The 24,656-nt window shown below is 43.8% G+C and overlaps 1 protein-coding gene across 3 annotated transcripts in view; it reads left to right on the forward strand.

The window, feature by feature from the left end:
• Spn (protein phosphatase 1 regulatory subunit spinophilin) overlaps nucleotides 1–21,419 on the forward strand; it is a 165,786-nt gene extending 144,367 nt beyond the window's left edge. For all 3 annotated transcript variants that reach the window (XM_037427158.2, XM_037427159.2, XM_037427160.2), the window contains exons 17-18: nucleotides 5,742–5,983; nucleotides 20,821–21,419. In XM_037427158.2, coding sequence (XP_037283055.1) covers nucleotides 5,742–5,983; nucleotides 20,821–20,976 — 398 coding nt within the window. In that variant the 3' untranslated portion in view covers nucleotides 20,977–21,419. The remainder of the gene's footprint in view (nucleotides 1–5,741; nucleotides 5,984–20,820) is intronic.
• The last annotated feature ends 3,237 nt before the right edge of the window (nucleotides 21,420–24,656 follow it).

Raw genomic sequence — 24,656 nt, forward strand, 5'->3', positions numbered from 1 at the left:
GAGTCCAAACCAATAACATCGCTTACTTAGGCAGCGATGCTGTTTTACGTGCGAGTAAAAGCGCGCTAGTGCTAGGTAAGAACGCGACTGAAGCAGAGGTGAAACCACCCGGTCGTCTCACCTTCGCCTGCGAGGTCTGTCGTCACTTGCGTACGAGTCATTTCGTTGGGCAAGGGACTATAGTACAGTTAGTACAGTCCTGAGTACCACTCGTCTCCCCAAGCTCGGCCTTCTTCGCTCATAGCCCGGACGAGTAAGAAAACAGGCACTCTTTTCGGCAGCCCTTGCAGATGAGTTTAAAAAAACTGAAAAAAAAAAAAAACAAGAATGTTGGAAGAAAAAGGTAAGGACGTGGGGGAGGAGCGCTCGATAAGGGGGATGGGGATAAAGGAGACAGTGAGAGGAAAAAACCGTTAGATTAAAAAAAGAGAAAAAAAAGTGAAAAAAAATTGGCGCTATATCTGCATGTTTCACTGCAAGTGTCGTCGAAAGATGAGTCTTGTGTCTGGAGAGAGTGAATAAAACGTTAATTTGATCTGCGCGAGAAAAACGGTGAATGGTATTCTGGAGGCGCTGCGTTAGTGTCTCGAGCGTGCAGTGGAGGCGAATGAGCGCATTGAGGCACGTCACATGTGAGATATGAGCGCTATCTGGCAGTTATCTTGGAAAACAAAGTGCGTGGCGTGGGCGCCTGTCTAGGAGGTGATAAGGTGTAGAACGCAAGGGGGACGGGTAGGCGCCACCACCGTGTCATGTTAGCAAAGCATTCAAAACACTAGCCTTTTCATGCATAGCATTGCATTGTCAGCGCAGCGTGATAAACACTATGGTCGTTGGAGTTACTTACATGTGCTTTTTCTAGTAGGAAGAGGCACATACAGAATATTGAAGTGTTGTTATTGTGCCTCAGATATGTGCAATAATTGATTTTTAATTGACAATTGCACAAGTATGAACCCTGAAACTTGAGCAATATTGATGGGCGTTGCGGATAGTGTTGGATTTTAACCGTTTCGGGTATCGTTTCGGCGGACAAACAGACAAGTACACTGACAGACAGACCAAAATTTTTGCGTCGAAGGTCCCCAAGAAAGACAATCGTCTTTAAAAAGTTCTGACTTGCAAAAAGGATAAGCGCTGACTTGCAAAAAGGAGAAGCTTAAAAAGCCTTGCCATTAGGTTCTATGAACACTTGCGGAAACACAGTTCAGCTTACCTTCTTGAGGGAGTTGAGAAAGGGGCGCATACAGGAAAAGTACAGAAAGTGTGTATTAGAAGCAGCGATGGCTTAGTAGTTAAGAGCATCAGCCTCCCATGCAAGAGGTCCGTGGTTCGAATTTCGGTGCCGCGCAGTTCTCAACCAGATTAAAAAAAAATCTGCTTGGGGATAAAATTGCATTAGGAGGCCTGGCGTGCGGCCTCACCCGTGACCACCGCCGGTAACACACTCCCTCACCAGAGAAGAATTGGCCACCCTGGCACAATATTTGGCCACTGCTTCCCACATGCATATGTCAAATAACTCCCTCCCAGAGAACTGGGAGTGGGATTCCTTATCCACAGAAACGTAGCTGGCAACATAGAGCAATACCATAGCATAATAAAAAAAGTAGTAGTTATCGTAATTAAACTCAGTAAGAGATACAAGATAAAGGTGGTACAGGCTTACGGGCCTACATCCAGCTATGATGACGTGTTACTTGAAAGCTTTTATGAAGATGTAGACTCGGCAATGAGTAAGGTAAAAAACTCAGTATACTATAATGATTGGAGACCTCAATGCGAAGGAGGGAAGAAGCAGGCTGGAGACCAGGTAGTAGGAGATTACGGCATCGGTACTAGAAATGCCAGAGGGTAGCTTTTAGTAGAAATCGTAGAAGGCAATAATTCACGGATCTTGAATACCTTCTACCGAATATGAGGGAACCATAAGTAGACATGGAGGAGCCCTTATAGCGAAAGTAAGATTGAAATAGACTTTATACTGAGTGCACACCTAGGCATCGCGCAGGATGTGGAAGTGGTCGGCAAGGCACAATGCAGTGACCATAGAATAGAATGGTTTCAAATTCGCATAAAATTGAAGGAGAAACGACAGAAACTGACACGAAAGAAGCCAATCAATGAGCATTGTGAGGGAAAGTACAGGAAATCAGAGTCTCGCATCAGGACAGGTACTCGTCTCTTATCGAGGAAACCAGCTTCAGCGCTGACGCTGTGAATGATAATCTGACGAGTGTCATTACGGAGTGTGCAGTGGAAGTTGGAGGTATGATAGTTAGACAAGACATTGGCAAGCTGTCCCAGGAAACGAAGAACCTCATTAAGAAGCGTCACAGCATGAAAGCCTCAAGTACAACAGACAAAATAGAATTGGCAGAGCTTTCGAAGTTGATTAATAAGCGTGAGGTAAGAAGGTATAACATGGAGAGAATCGAACACGCTCTGAAGAACGGAGGAAGGGTCAAAGCAGTGAAGAGGCAACTTGAAATAGGCAAAAATCAGATGTATGCACTGAGGGACAAGGAAGGCAAAATAACTAACAGTATGGATAAGATAGTCAAAATAGTGGAAGAGTTCTACAAAGATTTGTATAGTAGCCGGGACAACCATGACCTTACTATAAGAACTAGCAGTAACCAGCAATGATAGAAGAAGTAAGAAGAGCCTTGGAGAGCATGCAAAGAGGCAAAGCTGTCACTGAGCATCGGGTAACATCAGATCTGCTGAAAGACCGAGGACAGATTGTGTTAGAAAAACTAGCCATCCTGTTTATGAGGTGTATCCTGACGGGAAGAGTACCAGAATCTTGGAAAAATGCTAACTTCATCTCAATACATAAGAAAGGAGATGACAAGGACTTGAAGAATTACAGACCAATCAGCTTGCTCACTGTCATATACAAGCTATTTACAAAGGCAATTGCTAACAGAATTCAGGCAACACTAGAATTCAATCAACCAAGGGAACAAGCAGGATTTCGAACAGGCTACGCAACAATCGACCACATTCATACTATCAATCGGGTAATAGAGAAATGCTCAGAATAAAGCCAACCACTGTACCAACCGCTATAGATTGTGAGAGGGCGTTTGATTCAGCAGAAATATCAGCAGTCATGCAGACACTGCGGAATCAGGGCATCGACAAAGCATATATAAACATGCTGGAAGAAATCTACAGGAGATCAACGACTACCATAGTGCTTTATAAAGGAAGCAACAGAATACCAATCAAGAAGTGTGTAAGGCAGGGGGATACAATCCTCCCAGTGCTATTTACCGCATGCTTACAGGAAGTTTTCAGAGGCCTAGAATGGGAAGTTAGGTATAAAAGTTAATGGAGAGTACCTTAGTAACCTGTGCTTCGCCGATGACATTGCATTGCTGAGTAACTCAGGGGACGAATTGCAACACATGATTACGGAGTTAGACAATGAGAGCAGAAAAGTAGGTCTTAAACTTAATCTACAAAAAACGAAAGTACTGTACAACAACCTCGGAAGAGAACAGCGCTTTGAGGTAAGTAATAGTGCACTTGAAGTTGTAAAAGACTATGTCTACTTAGGAGAGGTAATAACCGCGGAGCCGAACCACGAGATGGAAGTAATTAGAAGAATAAGAATGGGGTGGAGCATATTTGGCAAGCGCTCTCAAATCATGACAGGTAGATTGCCACTATTTCTTAAGAGGAAAGTATATAACAGCTACATTTTGCCGGTACTTAGCTACGAAACAGAAACCTGGAGACTTAAAAAAAGCGTTCAGCTTAAATTGAAGACGACGCAGTGAGCAATGGAAAGAAAAATGGTAGGTGTAACCTTAAGAGACAAGAAGACAGCAGAGGGGATGGGGGAAAAAACCAGAGTTAAGGATATCATAGTTAAAATCAAGAAGAGGAAATGGACAAGGGCCGGGCATGTAGCGCGTAGACAGGATAACCACTGGTCATTAAGGGTAGCTAACTGGATTCCCAGAGAAGGCAAGCGGGTTAGGGGGAGGCAGAAAGTTCGGGGGGGGGGGGGGGCAGATGAGATTAAGAAGTTTGCGGGTATAAAATCGCAGTAGCAAACACAGGACAGAGTTCACTGGCGGAACATGGGAGATGCCTTTGTCCTGCAGTGGACATAGACAGGCTGATGATGATGATGACAGAAAGTGTGTGGTGAGCTGCGGGCATAAGCATGAGCAATTCCCCTTCCTGGTACAGGTGGGGGAGAGTGAAGGTCCTTTGCAGCGTCACCCCCCTCTCTGTCTGCCCAATTCGCCGCGCCCCTCTCTATTATGTCAATGTAAAAAACCAAATGTTAACAGGCGCCCCCACCGTGTGTATGCCTATGGGCATGGGTGCATCCGTACGATAGAACAGCCACAAAGAGGGCAGCGCATTCCGCGGTGCATGCGTCCGTTTGCAAATGTGCACTCGCTCAGCCATGTCACGTCAAGCAAGCGCTCTTGTCGGAGGCGCTGGCTCCCTACTTACTCTTCTTTTTATTCTCTCTCGCATGCGCTGTGGCACCAGCAATTCAAAATACACAGCCCGCATGGTAAATGCAAACTACGTTCTAGTCCGCATTCTTGGAAAACACCAGTGCCGAAATGTGGACGAGATGGGATCTTTTTTTGTACGCCACAATCTTCTCTGGCGTGTAATATCAAATGTAAAGATTTGGCAGTTGTCTGCCTGGCACGAAAACCGGTGTCGGGATGGGACGGGGCGTTTTAAAGCTGCGTGAATGGCCGACTGCTCACATCCTACATCGGAAAACCAAGAATTTCAACGAAAAGATGCGGCAGCTCAGAAACCACCTCTGTCAGTTGAACAGCAAACGGAGGGCAGTGACACAGTACTGTGGGTAGTCTGACCACTATCACTTCTTGGAATGCTGGCACATTCAACAGCCAGCAAAAGCATCAACCGTACCATGGGGTCACTGCCCTCCTTCTGCTACAATGGAGTTCACTCTTCTTTTTTTTTTCGTTAATGTTTGTGACCTTTAGAAACTGCACAGTCATGTGCGATTTCGTTGCTACTACTCGGCAAACCACATGTTTTGGTGCTGTTTTTGCATCTCGAAAGGGTACATTGAGCAGAGTTAAAACCTTGAGGACGGGGGAACATAGCTAAGTAGCCCAAGCCACAAATCCTGCTTCGTTTCCGTAGTTGTCTTCATGATTCGGTTTACAATTTGAATGCCTTCCTCAATGGGGCCATAAGACAGGTGGAATTCTGTCGCAGTATGCAAGTCGCATCTTAAAAAAAGGCAGCGTTTGCTACCATCGTTAAAAAAAAAAAAAAGAATACTTTTTACTACGAGGCCAGACAACTCTGCTCAAGTGGCCAGACAAAACACTGGATGTGCGGGGTAAAACTGGATTTCCGGGAAATTTCCTTGTGACCCGTACAACTGGGAGAAACATTCAAATTCCGGGAATCTCTCGGGTAATCTGACAGACTTGGCAGGTATGGTTTCAGCTGTCTCACCCCTACCTACATTGCACTGTCAACCTTCCGTAAAATTGTCTTTTGCATGAATAACTTTGAAATATCCTTTTTGAGAGAATTTTCTTGGCATAGTCCTTAGTGGGGCTTTTACAATGGTGCAGCCACTACATGAGCATATCTGTTAGAGATCAAAGTTTTGAATACTGTTTAAAAGGGAAGTTTTGAATTTTACTGTTGATCTCAACTTGTGTGCTTTCATTAACTGTTGATCTCAACTTGTGTGCTGTGCACTCTAGGAGACTGTGGCAGCAGTAGCAGCTTGCGGTCTAGCAGCAGCAACCAGGGGGAGTCCAGCGGACGTGAACGGCGAGAAGAAGTGCGGCCACATCACTGGCAGAGTGGCCCTGTGGATCGCTGGAGCGTGTCCCAGGTGGGCCAGTGGCTGGTGGTGCTGGGCCTCGAAGCGCATGTGGCCACTTTTGCCACTCAGGGCGTTGGTGGTGAGGCTTTGCTGCAGCTAGACAGTGCCCGACTTAAGGTGAGCTATCATGCTATGCATTCAATAGTTGCTTGATACCGAAATTTACAAACTTTTTTATATTTTGTGAGATAAAAAGTAATGAATAGTAGTGGTCAATAAAGCACAGGAATGGCATGATTACGGCTACAGAAGGTACTCCACTCCGTCAATTAAAATGCCTGTAGCATTATGCATTGTTATGATCAGCCTCCCTGACTTGGCTCCACTTGGACGCGTGAGACATAGTGGTTGAGCCTACCCCGATTTCTTCTGGGTCAGTGCTTCCAGAGATGCACCAAGAGCGGCAACAACACGAAAGTTTTTCTTTTAATTATCCCGGGCCATCGGCATCCCTCGTAAAACCCTTTGGACATGCCTGACCGACTGACAGATTAGAAAGAGCTGTTGGCCGTCCAGCTTGCCTTGCTTTCAAGGTGCCCCGGGCAATGGGCCAAGCGTCTGAGAACCATCTACTAGTGCGTTTTCCACGTTCTCCATGGTACATTCATGCCGCTGTTTTTACAAACCATGGTCTGAACGGCGTACAAACTGATCACTGCAACAAACTACAGAGTTGATTTCCACGTAGCACTCAACGTCTTCGTGCTGTGCTGTGTCGTGCACGGTGTACAGTGTTTTTTCCCTAGCCTTGGGACGAATTGGCCGTGCCTCTTTTCTCTTTTCTGGGTAGGAAAGAAGGCGGTGTTTCACCTTCCCCTTTTGGGGGTGGAGGTGAAGGTGGTAATTTTCATTGGACTGTCCTGGCCTCCATTGTTTTTCCCTGCAGAGAATCCTGGGAAGACCAGGATATAAAACGCGAGTGCTGAGACGCTCCTGACAGGCTCCCAGAAGCTCTCATCAAACTTCTATCGAGAGATTTTATGATGCTACCCCCATAATGTAGTAATGCTACCTGTATATAATGTAAATAAAAGTTACTGTTAACAGTCCGGGCTCCTCTCCTCGACATCTCCCCGAGACTTTGGCTGGCTCCGGTCCTCTGGGCAGACTCACAACTACATCAGCATGAAATTGGGAATTGGACCTACTCATGCAAGATAATCTTCAAGTCACTGTCATCACATAGGCATGGCTGTTTAATGAAATTGGTGGAAGAGATAGATATTTTAGAACAATCATGGGGGGGGGGGTGCTAATTTTTGCAAAGATATTTAAACTGCATAGTAGAGAAGTGTCGGCTAATAAGCAGTTTCGGGTTTTTTGCAAAGGATTCACTTGGAGATTGAGTGTCCATGTATAGAACTGTATTGCTGAAGTTAAACTTCTATTTTCTATCTCATGTACAACCTCAATCATTTTCAACTATTTCGTGCGAGCGTCAACCACACGCAGTAACAGCGCCTTATGACAGTGCTTTAGGGCCTTACACTGCTGCTTTCTACACCCACGCATTCTACTGCCTGTCTCACAGATTATTGCCTGTCTGAGGTGTTGATACTGCTTGCAGTTGACGCTCGCACAATATAGTTAAAAATGCTGGAGACTGTGCAAGCCTTCAAATGTTGTACCCAATTGATGTGGCGAATCTGTTCTGCTGCAGACGCTAAGGTGGAGTAATGTAAATGGCACTAGTGTCATTCATCTGGTTATACTTAATACAAAGTGGCAGAGGAAATTCTTTTGGATTTATCAAAAAAGAAGCTTACTGATTAACAGGAACATCTACTCATTGTGAAATAATTAAAGTGGGAGGTGAGGTGAGAATCTCAATATTCACCGAAAGTTGGCATTGTTTTGCAGTCAGTATATTTTTTAAAATTTATAAATAGAGACAAACCACGAAATGATCTGATTAGTTGACTTGCTCAAAATAATGAATGCATGCCTTATTAATGCCCTTGTGGTCTGAAGGCCTGCCAGTACACTTATTCAGCCTGTCTGCACTCGTAATTTCACGGGAAACATAGTGCTCACATTTTAGGTTGAGGAATGCGCATAATATCCCATAATAGTGGCCACTTACCGTAATTACTCGAATCTAACGCGCACCTTTTTTCCGGTTAAGCGAGTTCATAAATCGCATGCGCGTTAGAATCGAGTACGAACAAAAAATTACGGTCAATCTATTGCCATCGCAAATCCAAAATGGCCGCCCCCTACGTGCGTCGGCATGGTGCGTCGGCTATTTCTGCCTATGTCTTTACCATGTGCGGCACTTCGTACGTGTGCTGAGGAGTTCGTCATCTAGTAGTGCATTAGCATCGACGACGTGAAAGGGCCGACTCCAAAAACTCAAGTGCACCACGATGCCGCTTTTAAAAGAAAAGTCATCGCGTGTGCAGAAACGGACGGAAGTCGGGCCGCATCGCGGTCGTTCCCGAAACGTGCGTGCGGGACCGGCGGAAACAAAAGCAGAAGATTGTCGACAGCAAAGCTTCACGCAAAGGCTTCAGTGAACCACAGCAGGGTCGGTTTCCGCAAATTAAAGAGCTGCTCCGCGAGTATGTGCTTGAGGAGCGAGCGGCACAGCGGCCTGTGACGACAGAACTCCAAGCGCGGGCTATGCAATTAGTCTTAGAAAAAAGTCTAATGCGGAGCCAGTTTAAAGCGAGCAGGTGCTGGCTAATTAACTATATGAAGAGGAAAGGCTCTTCCCTTCGAAGGGGAACATGCATATGCGAAAACTTTTGCGGAGAAGTACGATGAAAAGCTTTACAGTTTTCAAAGGTTCGTCCTAAACTTGCGGCGCAACAACGGCTACCTGCTTGGGCAAATCTGGAATGCCGATCAGACGCCTCTTTACTTCGACATGCCTGGCACCACAACCGTCGAGAAGAAGGGGGCGAAGCAAGTTCGCGTGCTGACATCGGTCCACGGTAAAACTACAGTGACGGCAATGCTCTGTTACACGTCAGATGGGCACAAGCTTCGCCCGTACCTCATATTTAGATGGAAGACAATCCCGAAAGGAATCGTTTTTTCGAGTGGTGTGATCGTGCGGGCCAGCGAAAAAAAATGGGTGCGCGTTGCGATCGATGTCTTACGTTTTTTTTTTTTTTTTTTTTTCGCGGTGGAAATCGGGTGCGCGTTACAATCGGGTGCGCGTTACAATCGAGGGCGCGGTAGAATCGAGTAAATACGGTACCATTTTTTTTGTGTGTGCTTCACCTTGTAACACTGCTGCATTGTGGTAAAGCAGATTATTGCAAACCAAAATGGCTGTCAGCAGATTGGTGTGTGAAAGCCCTGGTTTGACATTGTGGGATAATCAACACAGTAGTAGTGGTAGCTTTGGTAAGGGTTGTTTTGGACCTGATGAGTGTTAAACGAGGACATAGGCTTCTTTTTGAACTGAGAAGATGCACATTTTCTGGCGATTGTATGTGTAATTTCTGGGACAGATTACAGCATCTGCTACATTGGTTATTTCTTTTGCTACTACGCCTATTCAAATCATTCAATTTGAAGGATGTATTTCAAGTTTGAATTTTCGCTTGCTTGTGGAGTTTGTAGGCACCTAACGCCATCTAAGTAAGAAAATAAGAACTGCACTATGAGATCTGCTATTTTTAGTTGTTTTTGTTTTGTTTTGTTTTGTTTTGTTTTTTTTTTTTTTTTTGCTTTAGGGAAGTTTTTTCTTGCCGCCTAAAGTTTCGGATTGTTGCGCAAGTGTGCGATTGTTGCGTCGTTTTCCAGTGTGAACGTTCCTAAAACACGTGTTTCTCGTGAATTGAGTGCATCAGCAGCATAATTTGAGAATGAAATCAGCAGCAGTGAGTCTGGAGAAGATGTTGACACACAAAATTTCAGCATTAATGACGAGGATGCGACAAGTCGGGCCGCAAAGTTAAGCGAGTGAGGGTTGGCTGTATGTGTGGCGCACATTTTGTCATCTAATTAGTAGTTACAGGCGGCGGAGAGTGTACTCGCATCAATTTTACTCACTTTGAGGGTCTCAACTTCTTATGGACATGATTCCTTCCCGGCATCTGTCAAGCGTGTGCAGTTTCTTTCGAGACGAAACCCGGGGGTTGAAGTCGAAGGCACACTCCAGAGTAACGCTCGGCGCTTCGTCTAGGCTGTCAATTTCTTCCAGCTGTCTTTCACTGCGCAGCAGACCAGCATGATCTGGAACTACATCAACAAATATGTATGGATGCATATTTTAGAGAGGTAGACATACATGGAAGGAGACGATTCGTGGAGGAAGTTTAGTCCCGATCAAAGATCAAGTGCATTGGTATCCATTCTACTATTCCTCATCTACATAGGAATAGTAGAATTTCTTCACCTTCATGTGTACTGGAATACCTCGGAGTTATTTTCAGGCCTCATTCCTTCAAAGATTATGCCCAGAAGCCAGTTTTTTTTTTTTTTTTTTTTTGTTTCTTGCTGTTCTAAGTGTCATAGACTCTGAACAGACGTACCCCGTCCGCGATAGTAAGCTGCACAGGGTAACCAAATACAGTAGAACCACGATTATAGGACTTTAAGGGGACCACACAAAATTGTTGTGTAATCTAAAAACTAAGATTATGGGTAATTACACTCAGCTTTGCCCCAAAAAATGGGTACAGACCGCCTTAGTAAGCCAACGTCCCAACCTTTTGGCCCTGATTAGATTAAATTATTCTTGCAAGGTGGCTGCTAATAGCAGCATTACATAGTTGGAGGAGATGCGAGCGAATCTTTATTCTGAAAAAAATCTAATCCAACATGCATCTTTCTACCGATAAACCACCGAGTCCGAAAATTGCGTGCGCGTAAGAGCAAAATCGAAACCGCGTTGGCATAGGCCTCCCTTCAGAAGAATCAGACAGTGTCATCACTATCACACAATGGCTACGGACCACGAGTTTGCATAGAATGCCTTTGTGCACCGCTCCGGTAGTAGAATATAACAGGTGACCAAACTAGGGCCGAGAGCGCGTCACCGAACTGCTTGATTTGCTCGCGACTGCAGCTAGGTTCGCGCCAAGCTTATAGGCCTTTGGTGGCCGGTTCTCACCGACGCACTGACGCTAATGTTCCATGCTGCGTTCACAGCATTGCATGGCATGGTGACCATCGTGACAGTAACTGTGCGTGTGTGCATGCATGTGTGTGCACATCTGTATTTGTGGTTGTGTGTGCGTGTGTTTGTGCTAACAGTAGTTTTAGGAAGCAAACACTGTTCCTGCTTATTTGTGTATTTATTAAAAACTTTATTATGCACATTGCAACGAGGGAGAAGAAAGAGATGTACTCGAGCATGAACACGTCACAAATGTGAATAATTTCATGATTAAAACATGATTAGTTTTGCAATGAGGCATTAGTCAGCATAAGTTTCTCACAACCAATAAAGAAATGAAACAATAAACAAGCGAAGAATTCACGGCGCTCTGAAGTCAGACTGCATGCCAGTGCAAATTCGCTTGAAAAGACTGTTGAAGTGATGACAGGTCTTCAGTTTTAATCAAGATCTCTTTGGCGTAGAGCACTACACCGTGGAGCTCTTCCTCAAAAGTAGTTTATGGTGTAGTAGAAAGCCACGAGGAGGACTCAAAAGAACTTGAACAGAAAGTAAATGACGATATCTTCAGAAAAATTCTTGGTGTTGAAATCAATTCCATAGAGCGAATGCATCGGATCGGTCAAAGAAACGCACAGCGCCCTCGTCCAGTAATTTTGAAACTGTATGACTACGTTGATAAAACTAAGGTTTTGTCGTCCTGTTTCAAATTAAAAGGAACCAACATATCTATATCGGAAGATTTTTCTAAAAATATTCGCGATACTCGTACAAAGTTATGGTGTTCCAGCGCTGAAGAACGAAAGACCGGTTCGAATGTTTCGCTTCTTTTCGATAAACTAAAAGTCGATGGCAAACTGTATGTGTGGGACGCACTTCGAAATTGCAGAACAGAGCTGTCTCAATCCACTGCGTCTGCGCAACCCGAAAAGTCGACTTTTCGCTTCACTCGGGCAACCGCTCGTAAACGCGATAATAAGTGACAAGCTAACAAAACGCTTCGGATTATTTCACTCAATGCACGAAGTGTCTTAAATAAAATACCGCGAAGATATAATTTCCACCTATCAACCACACGTTTTGGTGATCACAGAAACCTGGCTGCATTCTGAAGTGCAAAATTCTGAAATAGTGCCATCATCTTACACCCTTATCTGTAAGGACAGAGGATCACGGGGAGGGGGCGTTGCAGTAGCGATTAAAAACAATGTTTAATTTACTCGTTTGGATGGTATAGATAATCACGAAAACATGTGGTGCAAACTGAACTTTTTTCGTAAGAATGTAATTTTGGGAGGTGTTTATCGGCCTCCAAATGCACCCCCAGAATACTTAGAAGCACTCTACGATTACCTTCTACAAAATACAAATTCACGTTCAAACATTTTTATAACTGGGAATTTCAACTTGCCTAGCATTAATTGGCCCAATCTTTCACATGTTGGCAAGGACTCTCGAAATGCTGAATCACTGTTGTTAACTGCATTTGCTTTTTCTTTGAATTAATTGGTTTCTGATGCTACCATGATTAATAGTTCTTCTGTACTAGACCTAGCGTTTGCAAGCAGCTCACTCGAAGAGTGTTCGGTCGCTGTGAAAGAAGGTATCTCTGATCACAAATTACTCTTCGTAGAGTGTCCAATTTCAGGCTTCCGACCCACTATTAAACATTCCGACTCATTTGTCAGAGACTACAAGCATGCGCTCAATGATGCCGTACTTAATTACATGGAATCATCATTTCCTTCTTTCAGCGATTTGGTTGACGTTAATGAATTGTGATCACGTTTAAATCTAGAGTATTACACCGTGAAAGCAGCTATGTGCTATTTAAAAAGAAACATATTAAGAGAGAATACCCATGCATGAACTGTGATTTGATTCACATGAAGCGGAAAATCAAACGCTGACGTAAACGTGGTGACAAAAATTGGCTACAAAGTCTAGTAGACATTTTTCATGAAAAGATGCATGTAGCAAGAGACCAATTTTTTTCGTCTACTCTGTCTTCATCAGCAGAGATAAAGCATCACGAGATAAAAACATCTGGCAGAACTACTGATAATGCTGCTGTCATTGCTCAAAGTTTCAACGCCTTTTTTCAGTCCGTATTTACGCTGATGGCCTCACATGCGCACTTGCCAGCTTATACGCTCGTCAAACATATGCCTAAAGTATATTCAAGTAAAGAAGGTATTTTTAGCCTCTTGTGTAAATTAGACACAAAGAAATCTCCGGGTCCTGATGATATATCAAACATTTCTCTCAGTAGATATGCAATCTGGGTTTCAGAATATTTGTATAAGATATATGTAACTTCCTTAGAAACTTGTGTGATACCCGATGACTGGCGCTCTGCGAGAATAGTCCCAATTAATAAATCTGGCTCACCATTAGAATTAAACAACTATAGGTCAGTTTCCCTTACATCCACAGCTTGTAAGCTACTAGAACACATAATACCGTATTTACTCGCATAATAAGCGCACTTTTTTTTTCAAAAAATCCGGCTCGAAGTTAGAAGTGCGCCAATTACGCGGGGTAAAATTTTCGAAATTTTTTTCAACTCTGTTCTCGCGCTTTAAATCTGCACACTTGTCAAGTAAAAGGCGACTTTATCGTTTACCAATTAATTCAGCATAAAACAAACATACCTACGTACCTTTTAATGAATAAGCGAGAGCCGTCAACTGCACACACACACGTAAAATTTATTTACACAAAAGTCGTAGCTGTTCCTCCTTTTCCCTATTCGGAGTCCGAGTCGGAGATCACACATTCATCCTCGCCGAGCGGGGATTCGTTTTCGGTGTCCGAATCATCCGCACCCCACACCATGTCATCCTCACTCGCATCCAGTGCGTTCGAGATACCCGTCTTCTTGAAGCTTTTCCTGACGACTTCATCGGAGATCGCCTGCCACGCTTCCACGATCCAAGCGCACAGCATTTCCACAGGCGGCCTCTTAATCTTACCACCTGGAGTCAGCTGATGTTGTCCTCCAGCCATCCAGGTGGTGTACAGCCTTCGAACATTGTCCTTGAAAGGTTTATTCAAGGACACGTCCAAAGGCTGCAGTATCGATGTGAGGCCGCCCGGAATCACTGCCAGATCTGTGCGCAGCTCCTTTAGCTCATCTCGTACGCGGTCTACTAGGTGCCCACGAAAACTGCCCAGGACAAGCATGGACGGCAACAACAGACCACCCGGCCGCCGACCCCAGATTGTTTTCACCCAATCCACCATGAGTTCAGCGCTCATCCAGCCTTTTTCCTGGACTCTGACGTAGATGCCTTGAGGGAATTTTGCCTTTGGGAGCGTCTTACGTCTTACGAGCGTCTTACGATGACGCTCCGTGCACCTTTCTCCTCCACTGTCGTGTTCCACGGCATATCAAAGCAAAGGGGGGTCTGATCAGCGTTGCCGATCTGGGACAAAATGAAGTCTTTCTGCTGTCGGAGCTTTATAACAAGTGGTGGACTTTATAAAAGTGGTGGACTTCCACACTGTGGAAGTCCACCACTTTCTCCAACGCCGAAATGCCTGCTTGCAGCCCGGTTGCCGTGCTCCAGCGCGTACTGCACTGCCTTCAGTTTAAACCCAGCCGTGTAGCTCGCGTACTTCCCCATGGTGGAACCAAAGTTCAATACACGACCACAACATACGCACACCGCTTGCAAAATGGCGTTTCTTTCTTTTTCTCTGATGGTGGTGATGGCGATCGAGCCCCCGGCGTTGTACACGTGACCTCCAAAAAGTGCGGCGATTTGGGGGGTATCAGTAAGTGATGGAACAGCCGTTTTTTTTTTTTTTTTCCGCTCATGGACGCTTTTTTTTTTTTTTTTCAAGTTTTATTTCGACAAACACGTTGGTTAGGTCGTTGCACTTCGAATTTTTTTTATTTGCTCGTCGATTTGCCTTCTTTTTTTCTTCAGGGTACGGGGACCGCGTTCCAACTGTACCGCTGGGGGGTAGAATCGTTTCTGATCACGGCCAAGTTCGGGGTGCACCTATTATGCGAGTGCGCTGATTATGCGAGTAAATACGGTATTTAAGGCGATTATGACACATCTGGAAGACAATAAACTGCTTCACGACAACCAACACGGATTTATGTCTGGCCTATCCACTTCAACTCAATTAGCCGAAATCACCTATGACTTTGCAAATTCACTAAACTTTATGGGCCAGATCGATGCAGTGTTTTTAGATTTTTCTGAAGCATTTGATGTAGTACCACACGATGATTTAATTACGAAACTGTCAGCTATTGGTGTTGATCAAAACATTGTCCGTTGGGTTGCATGCTATTTGTCATCACAAACAATATGTGATGGTCAATGACAGCGTTTCTGACTCATTAGATGTACACTCAGGAGTGCTGCAAGGATCCGTGTTTGCACCATTATTGTTTTTAGTATATATAAATTATATTTATTTCTCAGTTCAATCACCTGTGAAAATCCGACTTTTTGCGGACGATTGTGTTATTTATGCCAACATTGTTCAGCATTCTGATCAAGCCAGACTCAACGATGCATTGCAATTCATCTGCGCCTGGTGTGTTAAGTGGGGCTTGAAGTTCAACGCATCAAAAACGGCATCCATCACAGTTATGAACAAACAAAACCCATTAGAATTCCAATATACTATTAATAACGCTTATGTTAAAAAGGCTACGCAAGTGAAATATCTAGGTGTCACGCTTACAAGCAATTTAAATTGGGAAACTCATATAGACAACATCTGTAGCAATGCGCTAAAGAAGTTAGCATTTTTAAAATGTAAACTGCGTCGCCCTTCACCTTCCATAAATCTAATAGTTTACAAAGCACTTATCAGGCCTAAGTTAAAATATGCAGACCTGGTCTGGGCGCCGTATCAAAAATACTTAATTAAAAAAGATAGAGAGGATCCAAAACCTGGCTCTGAGGTTCATTTATTCTAGCTACTCTCGTTTTGCAAGTGTCTCTGCCCTTCGCGAGAAGGCAAATCTGGAAACACTCGCTCATCGTAGAATAATCTCTCGATTAAAGTTCATCTATCAATTGTACCATGGTCACTTCAAAATTCCACCCAATCGCTACATAACCAACCGGTTCGTGCGCTTTGACCGTATTCATCATAATGAAACAGTTAGACAACCATTCAGTCATCTGAACGTTCATCAGTACTCATTATTCCCTCATGCTCTTGCATTGTGGAACAAGTTACCTCAGGAGGTCGTTAATGCGGGCAGGACACAATCGTTCACCCGTCTCGTCAATGACCTAACACTTGATTTTTAATATGCAATATATTATGTTCCTCATTAGTGCTGAGATTTTTTTTATATCAAATATGAATGCCATTATTGCTATGTATTATTTATATTTTCCCTGATGTTGAGAATTTCCTTATTTTTGTATCTAGTATTGTATTTTCTAATATTTTTATATTCTGTTTTGTCACTGACATTTGTTACCCACTCCTGCTTGGGCCCGAACAGAGCCTGCAGTATTTGTAAATAAATAAATAAAAAGTCATGGAGGCAAAAAAATGCAGCATAAGTGCTCGCGACGCAGGCTGGCTACGTACATTACAACGGGACGGAGCTGAGAAATTGGCCTAGAGTACCCCATGCTGCCACCTAACGGAGCAGTGGTGGCAATTAGAGCAGCTTTGTGGCACATGCATTGCATTGGCAAAGCCGCACGTTTGGCTACCTGTCTATTCTACCAAACTGTGCATGACTCAGCTGTGCACGTTGTACTTTGTTGGCTTGTCAAGTGTAACTAACGAGGTCCCGCTGTTATTATAAACGTTGATGTCTAGTGAAAGTAATTTTGCTCGGTGAAATCAACTTCGCCGTGCCCTTATACGTGCGCAAGCCTGTCAGTGCGAGTGAGACAAAGGCAGGAGATCAGCTGTATGTCCACCGGTAAAGTTGCCACGGACTGAAAACATGAAAATAACACCTCTTCAGTCGGCTGAAGCTACTATGTGTGGATAGAGCTTGACTAGGTAACAACCTAGGATACATACCGTAAAAACCCGCATATAGCTCGGACCCGCATATAGTCCGGGGTGTAATTCGGGGATAGCAAACGTGAGAAAAAAAGTTTTCACCCGAATATAGTCCGAGGAAAATGGAAAAAATGCATTTATTGACATTTCATTCATCCTCGTCGTCGGACGCACTCTCTTCCGAAGCTCCCTTGTCGGAAATGTTCTCCCACAGCACATCATCCTCAGTGCCATCAAGCGCGTTGGAGATGGAGCACTTTTTGAAGGCGCGGCAAACGAGCGCCTCTGGAATGCAGGCCCAAGCCTCGACTATCCACGAGCAGAGCATCGCTGGCGAGGCCCGTTTCAGCCGTCCGGCAGGGGTCACTTCTGGTTCTCCGGACCTCATCCACTCCACGTACAGGCGCTTGACATGGTCCTTAAATGGCTTATTAAGGCACACATCAAGCGGCTGCAGCTGTGATGTCATCCCTCCCGGGATGACGACGAGCTCGGTGCGGGAGTCGCGCAGCAGTCGCTTTACGGAGTCGGCCAGGTGACACCGAAACGCGTCGAGCACAAGCATCGAAGGGAGCCCCAGCAGTGCTCCGGGCCGTCGACACCACACGGACTTTATCCAGTCAAGGACTAACGATTCGTCCATCCACCCCTTGTCCTGGCAGCGGACGACGACATTTTTCGGGAACTTCTCCCCCTTCGGCAGCGTCTTTCGTTTGAACACCACGTAGGGTGGCAGCTTGCGACCGTCAGCCGTGCAGGATAACATTACAGTCACCCGCGTTTTTTCGTTTCCAGTCGACCGCACGATAACTTGCCTGGAGCCTTTTTGATGCACCGTCAGCGCCGAGGGCATATCCAGGTAGACCGGCGTCTGATCCGCGTTGCCGATCTGGCCCAGCTGAAAGGGGACTGCCTTTCGCAACACAATTATGTACCTTTGAAAAGCCACGAGGTGCTCTTCGTAGCTCTCTGGTAGCTTCTGGGAGATCGACGTACGCCGACGTAGGGAGAACCCAGCGCGGCGCATGAAGCGAGACACCCAATGCTTGCTCGCTTTGAAATCCTCCGGCTGAATGCCTTTGTCTCGAGCGATCTCCCTTGCCTTCGCTTGTAGCAGCTCGATGTTGACAGCGAGATGTGCAGCTCGCTGCTCCCGCACAAAGTCTGTGAGTTCTCGTTCCACGTCAGGAAATGCTCCATTTTTTGGTCCGCGGAAACTTTTTCGCTGGCCGCTGCATGCAAAGAGGGCTTCCTTCTGCTTCCGCCAACCGCGAATGCTCCGCTCGTTGACTCCGAACTGCCGCTCCGCGGCACAGTTGCCGATGGTTTCGGCAGCAGCGATAACTTTTCTTTTAAAAGCAGCAGAGTACTGCCTGCGCGGTCCTGACATGGCGTAAAATCACAGGAGCAAAATCGAGGCCGTCATTATGGGCACCAAGTTGAAGCAAAGGCCACTGACCAACTGACCAGTTAAGACTAACGCCGCTAACACTACCTAGCGCAGAAGCGCGCAGACAGCTGATGATGATGATAGCACCGCGCTATGCCGAAACCGAAACTGAATTTGGGCCGAAAATTCTTGGGACCCGCATATAGTACGGGGCCGAAATTTCGCACCCTAAAATCTAGAAAAAAACCCCGGGCTATACGCGGGTTTTTACGGTATGCGCACCATCGAGGCATATGTATAAGCACATAAACTTCTAGGAGAATAAATTTTGCATTCTAAGAAGACATCCTTCTCACTTTCTACTTTTCTAATCGTCAACCTCGGGGAACACAAGTTCATATTTTGCACTTGTGGATATTTGGTGGTCGTTTCATTCGAGTAAATGTGGGTTTTTTTTAGGGGGGGGGGGGGGGGACGACGAAATCTGAAAGTTGTAAGATGCGGGGTTGGCGTAAAACTGTCGTATAACCAACGTTTTTAATACATTGTTTTCATGGAGATTTAGTTGGGACCAAATCGATTCGTCGTGAAATGCGGGTGGTCGTGAAACCAAGGGACGTATTATTGAAGTTCCACTATACTGATGTACCCTCACTAGCTTTCTTTTTTTTGTAAAGAACAGTTCTTCACACTAATTTTTTAAACTTCTACAACCTTCTTGCAACATAAGCTACAAATTGTATATCTTGAATTATGTTTAACCTCATTATTTTTTATGTTATCCACCTTTTTAAATTGTTATTTGTATAATCACTGTATAAACTTTTCAATAATAAAATGTTTTGTAATATGTGTAATAAATATATATGCAACATTTATGTTATTGGACAGAACATTCTTTCAGCTACAGTTTGGTACCAAAGAATGTAAATAAGACATTAGTATCTATCCGCAAAAAGATGTTTGTTACGCCTAGTAAAAACGGCCCCTTTTTCTGCAGTAGCGAAAGAGTTAAACTGGTAAGTTATAGTGCCCGAGAATGTGCAGACATGATGTTGATAAGAATGGTCATTTGTCCAGTACAATGGTAGGGCCACAGATGCATTTGTGTCATCGATGAGGACCACGCATATGTAATTGCTTGATAAATACGACTGGGTTGTACCAATTTTTTAAAGTGTTTAATAATACAACTGCATCCAGTCATGTCCTTCTCACTTACTTTGAACAGTGGAACCTTGTTCACATGTCTTACAAAGAAAAAAAAACACTTAAAGGGGCCCCGAAACACTTTTTCATGTAACCGCAGAATGAATTCACTGGAAGAGCTTATTGCCTCACGAATTCAACGTGGCAAACATTTTAAAAATCCATCCATTGGGAGTGGTGTTACAAAGGTTTGTCGCATGCTGCAATTGCATCCTCTCTTCTCTCGTCCCGACAAAAGCACTGGAAGCTAAGTAGGGAGGGATAGCAGAGCCACGGAAAAACGGCATGTGCACTTTGCGACCTTGAGCACTTTTTTTTTTCTTCAAATGCGCGGGTTTCTCAGTGTGATCGCGCGCGCGTGAACAAGTAGTGGTCTCTTGCGGCGATCTATGTAACGAGCGAGCATGTCATGTTCAAATTGGCTAGTGGCTGATAGATGGGTCGTTGAAGTGTGATTTGTGGGCATTTAACATGATTTGTCGAGAGAAGAGAAAGCAATTTTTAGCTGACTTTGATAATTTATTGTGAATTCCAGACCGCGTGCTGTGCTATAATATTTGGCTCGCATGTTGTCAGGAGCCTCTACTACTGATCGGGAGTGTTTTCTGACCATGCTCAAAAAGTGTTGCAAGGCCTCTTTAAGAAAAAATGCTTACTTTCTGGAATAACATACTATCTAATATAACTGAATATGTTGCAGCTTTTTCTAAAAAAGCAATGCAGTGATGGAGTGATGCAGCGAGAAGAGGAATGAATAGTGACAGGGTGGGGTTTGTTTTCAGTGCCATTCAACCTGCTGAAGCAAGTTGGTGAAACAAGGAGGAACATCAGACCTTTTATATCTTTACTCATATGAGGTTTCTTTTTGAAATTATTTAGAGAATATATTTTTTGAAATGGAATTGCAGTCATCCCAACAAGTGTTGCTAAGGTTTCATGAATAATGTTTCTGGGCCTGCTTCAATGTGGAAGAAAGGTCTATAATAATATTGCAGTTAAATATTTCTGTCATTGCTGGCTAACTACAGTGTACATGACAGAGCACAAGGTTTGGTTGTTTGGTTAGTGCCATGACTGTTGTTGTGACTGCTCTGCATTCATGCAGGATTGTAGATTCTTTACTGAAGTTAAAGCACAGCTAGGATATTAATTGGGGGCAGATTATGGGTAGTTAAGCGGAGGTGTGGGCATGTTGATGATGATGCACACTGGCTTTGGCGTGCGCAAACAGTTATTGTCTGGGCAAGCATTTAAGCTGTCTCATTTGTAATACAGGAGCTGGGAGTGGTGTCTACAAGTGATCGGTCTTTGCTGAAGAAAAAGATCAAGGAGCTTCGTTCCCAGCTGGACAAGGAGCGCAAGGCCCAAGAGAAGGAATTGCGTGCCCGTGAGAAACTCCAGCGCAAGGCAGACAAGGCAAAGCGCAAGTGAGCCCACAGCTCGTTGGCTGAGAACAGTCATGGTGGCTTTTACCTTTGTTGCCACTCTCCTTGGAGAATTCATGTGAGCTAGCGTGTGCTAAGTTCATTCCGAACACAACGAACGTCACACTCACTATGTGCATTGGGCAGCCCCAGGAATAAGCTACCTGAGAACATTCTCCTCCGGGAAGGATGTGATGCTGCATATATTTTTTTGTTTATTTCAACATGCTACGCTTTGAGGCAGTCTCTGGAACAGAGATCTTAGAGGGAATGATGGCTCATGAGTGTTCCCGTTATTGTCTTTCCTCGTTTGTTTGCTTGCACATATGGCGGAAGCCCTTATTAGTATGTAAATGCACATGCACACATATATTTAACAAACATTCCTTTTACACCAGAGTTTATGTGACGCCTATGGGTTGTAACTGATCCCCTGGCAGCTAGAGAAAGTCCCTTGTATTGTTGCTGCTGTTAAAGCAGGAAGTGGTTATTTTTTGTCCTGAACACTACCACTCCCTATTATTCCCCCACCCCCTATCCCATTGTATGTGTGTATGTGTGTAACAATTATGTTTGTGTTTCGCCCTTTTAGATATCAGTGTGTCATTTCACAAAGGTTCTTGTTTGTCCCCCATCGCTTACCGAGCTCACTCCTCAAGATGTCATTGTAGTTGTGGCTCCGTGTACCATTTTGTACATTTCATATGAGTACCTAGTATTTGTTGTGTTCTTGTTGATCTTAGTCATGTAGGATGTCATGGGGCAGTGAATGAGTGTTTTGATTCTTGAGGGCGTGCACGCAGGCTATTTCTTCTTGAATCATTATTCACTTGATTTTGCTCCCTCTGTATTCTGTGCTATCTTCCATTTGCTCCGCTCGTACAGCACTGTACTATTCCAGTGCTTGACTTATGGTAACTCGCTGTCGCTTGGCATGCGTGAAACTCAAAAAAAAGCTTGCCCAAAGTTTTGGCTATAATGTGTGGGTGCTACTTCTGTTATTGCACTTTTTGTTTCTCAATATACCTCTGTGCATATTACCAAAATTGGGGCCATTTCTTTTAAAGACAGGGTACCATGGTTGTACAATAGAACATTGCTGTTGTGAGCTGCTTTGTAGTTAACATATTGAACCATTAAGAATATACATTGTCAGCCACTATTTAAGATTTATAGGTTACTGTGGCATTGTAGCTGCTCATAATGAAATAGCTTTTGTTAACAGACCAGGTTTCAGAATAGAAACTCCAACACTTATATTGGTTGGTGGTAGTCTTTTTTTTTTTTCTGCCTATTTTCCAGCTCACATATTTTAGAACACAATAATGTGTAAGGAGCAATATTCATTGTACTGATGCTGCAAGTGTCAAGTAATAAGTTTGCATTATGTGCAGACTTGTAGAGGAAGTGTCCTCCCAAATTGCAGGTCAAGTGGCATTAAGTACTGAATATGTTGCATTGAAATTGTACCCTATAGTTAAATGCGGGATACAACATGCACTTTAAGCCAAAGCATACAAGAGAGCCTATATGGTCAGCGATGGACACACTCAAATGGCTTAGCTGCATTGCTTAAAGTATGCTGCTTGCAAAATTATTTTTTCCTCGAGATAGCTGTTGTAAGCCACTGCAGGCGAAAACATCTGCACTCTCACACATGTACCGTACAAATGAAATTAATGTGCAGCTTTGTTTTTAATGAAAACTGTGAAACTTTACATTTGTGTTCTTGTCGCAGGGTACTTTCACCTCAAGTGGAGGGGGAAAAAAAACGCTTCTGTTGTAGTGAGAATACCGACATGTTGAAGGTGTCTTTTGCCTAATGAACTGTACATGCTACAGCAGTGTTCTACTGTACTAGTATTTAATCTATGCCAGATGCTTTGCAGAAGCTTTTATTTAGAGATTGCAGAAGTTATGGTGTATTTTACCCATGTTATAATTTGTGAAGTAGAGCTGTTGTTTCAGGGTGGCCGAGTGAATAGCTCAGTCCTGTCTTTCCCAGGTAGAGCTGCATTTGATTGCATGAATTATCATGCAGAATACCAGTCTATGAGAATTTGTCTTGTGTTGCATTACTGGCAACTGCTATGCACTTTTTTAACTATGTTGACTGCTCTTCTTTCTAACTGTGCTGGTTGTGAAACTGAAGGTGCTGGTTTTATGACAGAATTTGCAGTATGTTGAGTAGTACTTCACAACCTCAAAGACTTTAGCTGCAAAAGATTTTAAGCAATGTTTATCTATGCTGATGGTATTCACTCATTCTTATTGTTTTGTTTTTTTTTTTCATATGTAAACTTGTGGCATTTCTGCATTGCAGTCATTAAAAAAAGCCATGGGCAATTCATACACTGCCTTTTTGTATATTATATTGAACATGTCACATTTTCAGACTGTCAAATGTCTCGGCTCATAGCTGTGTGTGTGGAGTGTGTGCAAGTCTCATGTGATGGGACTTGAGCATAATTGGGCTAAGCACAATGTTTCTATGAGTTGCTATCTAACACATGGAAATGGATGCAGATTGGATTCGATGAATTAAAACATACTACCACTCTTACTAAGGCAGTGAGCCGCAGTATAAAGGCTATCTGAACTTGATTCAAGTTGGCCATTATTTAAACTACTGGCTTCAAACTACTGTTATGTTATTCTAGCTTTAGCAAAGGATGATTTGTTGGGTGTCCCAGCCGATAGCAAACGTGTAACAGATGGCTTGGCCTTTAAAACTTCAACCGTATTGTGCTATGCTGGTGCTTTTGCATTCAATATATTTTGTAGCTTTTGAATGGTTTTTCTAAAGTATAGGTTATAGACTGCTGAATGTGTACTTTCATCAAGGGGAAATGCAGAAGTGAACCAAACCTTTGATGTTTGGCCCTTTGTCACTTCTGAGGACCCTGCCACTCATCTCTTTCAAAGATGATAGGCTCCTGGCATTTCTGACTTTGCTCACTGTCTCTTGACAGATGAACTGCCCTTCTCTGATGCACTTGACTAATTGCTGTAGGTTGCTGGCAGAGCATCAGAATGTTAAGAGAAGCCATTTACTGAGACAGATGGGTGTCCCTGTGTAACGAAAAAGAAGTCTTAATATATGTGTGTATGAAAAAAAAAAGACTGAAAAAAGAAGTTTAGCAGTCACGGCTGGCGATAAAGGTAATATGAGTGTGGTGGTGTGGTGATGTAACATTTTAATGAAGTACTGTTTGACTAGCCTGCAATAAGAAATCTTTTTCCAGTCCGGATGGAAAAACTGCTTTGTAACTTTGCCAGTGGTCCTGAAATTGCTCATTTGGTGCAACACAATGTTTTGTCACACTGGCAGATTGGATTATTAATGAAATAGGCATATGCCAGAATGCTATGAACCTGAAACAACCAAGGTAACTTCAGAATGGTGCAGAAGGTGCATAGGTTCATGCTAGGTTTCTTTTGCTCAAAGCATCTAGAGAGCACATGAACAAATGCTGAAGTGTAACTCCAGCTTTCCTGTCGGTTGGCTCTCATTTTACTCTGCAGGTCCTCGACGCTTGCGTGACAGTTTTGTGTACTTGCTGTGATAGCACCTAAAAACTTGGATGTTTTTCATTTTATGTTTACAAATACACATACTTAAAGTGATGCTCGAACTAAAATCACTTTTTTTTTTCTTTTTTACCAATATGTGCATGCAATGCACAC

This window comes from Rhipicephalus microplus, chromosome X (genome assembly GCF_043290135.1).
Source record: "Rhipicephalus microplus isolate Deutch F79 chromosome X, USDA_Rmic, whole genome shotgun sequence".
Lineage (NCBI taxonomy): Eukaryota > Metazoa > Arthropoda > Arachnida > Ixodida > Ixodidae > Rhipicephalus > Rhipicephalus microplus.